We start from the raw sequence: 5,942 nt of genomic DNA on the forward strand, positions 1-5,942 counted from the left end.
GTGTGTTATTACGGACCCTCTGAAACTTACTTCTGTCAACTCTTCAAAGTCATTCTGTCCAGCTATGTTCCATTGCTGGCGAGGAGCTGCAATTCTTGGAGGAGAAGGGGAGCTCTGGTTTTTAGAATTTTCAGCTTTTCTGCTCTGGTTTCTCCCCATCTTTGTGGTTTTATCTACCTTTGGTCTTTGATGTTGGTGACCTAGAGATGTGGTTTTGGTGTGGATGTCCTTCTTGTTGATGTTGATGCTATTCCTTTCTGTTTGTTAGTTTTCCTTCTAACAGTCAGGTCCCTCAGCTGCAGGTCTGTAGGAGTTTGCTGGAGGTCCACTCCAGACCCTGTTTGCCTGGGTATCACCAGCGGAGGCTGCAGAACAGCAAATATTGCAGAACAGCAAATATTGGTGCCTGGTCCTTCCTCGGGAAGCTTCGTCCCACAGGGGCACCTGCGTGTATGAGGTGTCTGTTGGCCCCTACTGGGAGGTGTCTCCTATTCAGGCTACATGGTGGTCAGGGACACACTTGAGGAGGCAGTCTGTCCTTTCTCAGAGCTCAAATGCTGTGCTGGGAGAACCAGTGCTCTCTTCAGAGCTGTCAGATAGGGACGTTTAAGTCTGCAGAAGTTTCTGCTGCCTTTTGTTCAGCAATGCCCTGCCCACAGAGGTGGAGTCTGCAGAGGCAGTAGACCTTGCTGAGCTGCAGTGGGCTCTGCCCAGTTTGAGCTTCCCGACCACTTTGTTTACCTACTGAAGCCTCAGCAATGGTGGACGCCCCTCCCTCTGCCAGGCTGCAGCCTCGCAGGTTGACCTCAGACTGCTGCGCTAGCAGTGAGCAAGGTTCTGTGGGAGTGGGACCCGCCGAGCCAGACATGGGAGAGAATCTCCTGGTCTGCTGGTTGCTGAGACCATGGGGAAAAGCCCAGTATTTGGGCGGAGTGTCCCGTTTTTCCAGGTACAGTCTGTCATGGCTTCCCTTCACTAGGAAAGGGAATCCCCCAACCAGAAGTGGGTCTTTAGGGCTTATTTCACATCACATCTGATAGGGCTCTGAGCATTCATTTAATTATATAATATATACCATTTGGCAATATGTATATAAATGTTTATATAAACACTCTCCTATATACTTATATGATCAATACATGTATGCAAGCATATGCAAAATATCCTAATATTCTCCAATTAAAGTTTTTCTAAGTCCACAATTAACTTTCATTATTCTAAAAAATAAACAAGTATTAAGAAAGGCTTATTTATGATTTCCATAGGGACAATAAGTAACAAACAGCCCACCTTATCTTCTTCATTAAGTAACAGAGCAGTGTTTTCTTTACCCTTCTGGCTGTGCTTTCATCCAACCAGAAGCTTCCCCACTGACCCACACAGACTTCTTCAAGTAATCATTCCTTACCTTTGGTCCCAGGAACAGGAGGAGAAAGGAAAGGGGGAGGGAAAGACATCAACTCAATCACATGCAGTAGCTACATGTTTTAAAACAATATTATATACTGTGAGGAAATTAACATAAAAAGCAAATGGCTCTTCTGACACCTTGCTGATCCACTGAAGACAAGCAAAGTAAAATTAAAGATGCTTACCTGCTGTTCCTGCATTCTAGCAGCACCAAGTTCTGAGAGAGACATGGTGAGCTTCTCTTGTTGTTCTGATAAATATTTCTGATACAGGCTTAGAAGTTCTTGGCATTCTCTATACTGTAGCTGAAGAGGTGAGGTTGCAAATTAAGGTGAAAAAATCAAAAAATTGATTCAAACTGCATCCATCAATGCTGCTTTTCATATTCCAATAAACAGAACAGAACCAGAAATGCAATCATATTTGGTGAGACAGTCATAAGCATACAGTCTTCGGATAAAAGTTACACGTATTCCTCCCCCAAAATCATAAAACAATATTTCAAAAAAAGAGTAGCAAAGAACATCCCATTTGAAAACATATTCCTTGATTCTTTAAATTTGAATAAAAACAAATGTAGATACATGCAAAGGAACCCTTACCTCACACCATATTAAAAAAGCAAAACAAGCTGAAAATGTATCATTGATCTAAACATAAGAGTTAAAACTATAAAACTCTTAGCAGAAAATACAAAAGTACATCTTTGTGACCTTGGATTAGGTGATGATCACTTAAAAGCACAAGTAACCAAATTAAAAAAAAAAAATAGATAAATTGGACTTCAAAATGTCAAATGACTGTGCTTCAAAGGGCATTATTTGAAAATTGAAAAAAATAACCCCCTGAGTGAGTGAAAATATTTGGAAACGATACAGTAAAAATTTGTGTCCAGAATATATAAACACCTTGTAAAACTACACAATAAAAAGATAATGAGTACAATTTAAAAGTGGGCAAAGGCTTTGAATAGACATTTCCCAAAACAAAATATGCAAATGGCCAAGAAGAATAAGAAGAGATACTCAACATAGCCATCAGGGAAAAGTAAATAAAAAACACACTGAGATACCATTTTGCATTCACTAAGATGACCATAACCAAGAAGACTAACAAGCACTGGCAAGGATATGAAGAAACTGGAACCCTCCTAAATAACTAATGGGAACATAAGACTGCGCTGCCACTTTGGAAAATAAGTTAGCTGTTTCACAATGTTAGAGATTTTTTTGACATATGACCCAGCAATTCTACTCCTAGGTATATACTCAAGAGAAGTGAAAATATGTCCTGAAGAATATTAAATATATAAGCAAAGACAACTTTTTAAAGAACATATGTCCACACAAAAACTTGTATATACATATTCAACATGGCATTATTCCTATGGTAGAAAAGTAAAAACAATCTCAATGTCCACAGATAAATAAACAAAATGTGGAATATTTATAAATGGAATATTATTCAGCCATCAAAAAGCAATGAAGTACTGCTACAAGCTACAACACGGATGATCCTTGAAAATATTATGCTAAGTAAAAGAAGCCAGACACAAAAGGCCATATATTGCATGATTTCATTTGTATAAAATGTTCAGAACAGGCAAATATATAGAGACAGAAATAGATTAGTGGTTGCTAAGGGTTAGGGGAGAAGAAATGGAGAGCAACTGCAAACAGGTATGAATTTTGGTGGAAAGGTAATAAACATGTTCATGAATTACAAAGTAGTTATGTTTGCACATTTTTGGAATATACTCAAAACCATTTAATTATATAGTTCAAAAGAGTGAATTTTATTTTACATGAATTATACACAATAAAGTTATTATTTGAAAAAATCAGTATGGGGTACAAATAGTAACACTGTTCTGATGAGAGTACTGACAATTTACACAGAAAGTTCCTAACTGTATTAAACATAAAGAGAGTATAATTTGGTATTTTTTGTGCAGTTTTTCAGTTAAGTCAACATTTCATTAATAAAACCATCACCAGGAAATATTCTGAACCCATATCTCCCTCCATTTTTTATAATTTTATAATTTGGTATAAAGAACATGGCAATTTAACATGGGTACCCTCTCTCACAACTCGTAAAACTTGCCAAGCGTTCAATATGAAAATACTGAATCAGAAAACGTCAGATAACTTTGTAGACCAGTGCCTGGGAGACAAATAGTTCTACCCAAGAGAGAGTTCTGTTCCTTATTTTTCTTTGTGGTAATTTCCTCCCCAGGCTCTTCGTCCCTTCAGTACATTTTCAAATCTCCCCTTAACACTTACTTATGTATGCTATTGGTATAAGAATTACTATCCAATGAGATTTATTCTGTATAAATACTTTTACAACAGGTCATCATGATTAAGGGTCGAAATACTATTTTTTAAATGTCAAAATGGTGTCTGGTTTCAGTATTTCTTAACATTTTCATAACCTAATCATTGCTTCTGGGCAGATTCTTGTGCTAATAACTTTTGCCAATCATGGCTGCATAAATAACCAATTGCTTCATTGTTCTCATTATTAACCTTTAACAAAAAAGGAGCCAGAGGTAGATGATAGAAGAGGAGCTGGTTCACAGGGAAAGGACAGGTTACTAAGCTTAGATAATACAATAATTAGAAGAGCTTGTTGAATCCTTGGCATCTTAAATAACAATAGTATAAATGGTAGTCTAAATAGGTTTTCAGAGTCAATGTACATTAGACTAGGCTGGTTTTACATTTCCATGGAAAGCAAGCTCTAAAAGATAGGAATGATTTGTGGTGGTCCCAGGAGTCTCTGCCAGCTATTATGTATATAAAAGGAGATTTTTATTCTTGCTGTTACCATAGGCAGTAATTTTTATAGTAGGTGAACATATTAGTCTGGTCACAGAATATGAATTTTACTCTAGAAAAATCAAGCACAATTATATAGCTTAGGAGTAAAATGTCAGCGTTTGAAACAAATTACAGGCAAATTCATTTACATACACACTATGTGGGAGAATATGAAAACAGGTAGTCCTGCCTTTATCAATTTGTAATGTCTCTCTTGATATAGCAGATTTCAAAATGTACCCTCCCCCACCTTCCCTTCCTTCCTAGCACAATGAGACTTCAATCCTCCATCTGGAGAGAAAGATTTATGTTAGGAAAATGTGGACAAAATGCCTTCTCAATGATTTGGGGGGTACAGTGAAAAAGAAGACATATTTAACTCCATCCTGGCTGACTGACAGAAAAGGATGAACTAGATGTTGAAAACCAAACTTAAGGGAAAGTGTACACCAAACTATGACATGAATATAAAACTCTGTAGTCTGCCTAACTACTGTTGAAGAAGTGGAAGACACAGCAGTCATTGCAACCTCTTCAAAGAAATAAGGCTTCATTAGGTAACACAAATAAATAAATAAATATAAATTAGTATTAAGCAAGATTACATCAAAACCTAACCATCAAATTAATTAGCTGAAATGGCTGTGGAAAATAATCATTTGGTAAAGCTTAAAATCTTAACACTAAAATGCATTAGATAGATAAGTAAAAGTAATGCTAAGAGCAGAATGAATAAGGGGATGAGTTAAAGAATAAAAACTGTGTGAGAGAAAAATCACAAGTAGAGAGCGGAAGGGTCGGAGATAGGATATACTACTAGGAGGCTGCCGAAGTAAAGAAAGATTATTTTAACTGAAATAATTCCCCTGGCCTACCAGCGTTCACCCCCACCACTTCACCTCACCCTTGTCTCTGACACCTGGGATGCTTCGACTGGTACTTAGTAATCTTGATCAGAACTAATGTTTACAGAACTAATCTTTACAGAACTAAATGTAGAGAGGCCTCTGTGAAAAGACAAAAGGTGAATCATTAAATTAAAAGAAAAAAAAACATTCTCCTTTTTTGAAGCCAAGACTCCTTGGAAAAACGGTTGAACCCCATTTTGGGGTAGAGAAAATATAAAGTAAACTTGGAACATATTGTTGTGCTGTAAAATGCTAGAAAGTGTTCAAAGACAAATAGATGAGGGCTTATCACAAGAGTAGGAGATAGCAACCAGGTGCAGTGGCTCACGTCTGTAATCCCAGCACCTTGGGAGGCCGAGGCGGGCGGATCACGAGGTCAAGAGATTGACACCATCCTGGTCAACATGATGAAACCCTGTCTCTACTAAAAATACAAAAATTAGCTGAGTATGGTGGCAGGCACCTGTCATCCCAGCTACTCGAGAGGCTGAGGCAGGAGAATCGCTTGAACCCGGGAGACGGAGGTTGCAGTGAGCTGAGATCACTCACTGCACTCCAGCCTGGCAACAGAGTGAGACTCCATCTCACACACAAAAAAAAAAACAAAAAAAAAACAAAACCAAGACAGTGAAAATCAGCCAGATGTGGTGGTGGGTGCCTGTAATCCCAGCTACTCGGCAGGCTGAGGCAGGAGAATCGCTTGAACCCGGGAAGTGGAGGTTGCACTGAGCTGAGATCATGCCATTGCACTCTAGCCTGGGTGATGAGAAACTCCATCTCAAAAAAAAAAAAAAAAAAA

At 38.2% G+C, this 5,942-nt stretch overlaps 1 protein-coding gene across 8 annotated transcripts in view; it reads right to left on the reverse strand.

The window, feature by feature from the left end:
• KIAA1328 (KIAA1328 ortholog) overlaps nucleotides 1-5,942 on the reverse strand; it is a 400,177-nt gene that overhangs the window by 260,658 nt on the left and 133,577 nt on the right. For all 8 annotated transcript variants that reach the window (XM_017873982.1, XM_017873981.1, XM_017873984.1 and 5 more), the window contains one exon: nucleotides 1,596-1,723. In XM_017873982.1, coding sequence (XP_017729471.1) covers nucleotides 1,596-1,723 — 128 coding nt within the window. The remainder of the gene's footprint in view (nucleotides 1-1,595; nucleotides 1,724-5,942) is intronic.

The sequence above is a fragment of the Rhinopithecus bieti genome, unplaced genomic scaffold (assembly GCF_001698545.2).
Source record: "Rhinopithecus bieti isolate Rb0 unplaced genomic scaffold, ASM169854v2 scaffold_5260, whole genome shotgun sequence".
In the NCBI taxonomy this organism is placed as follows: domain Eukaryota; kingdom Metazoa; phylum Chordata; class Mammalia; order Primates; family Cercopithecidae; genus Rhinopithecus; species Rhinopithecus bieti.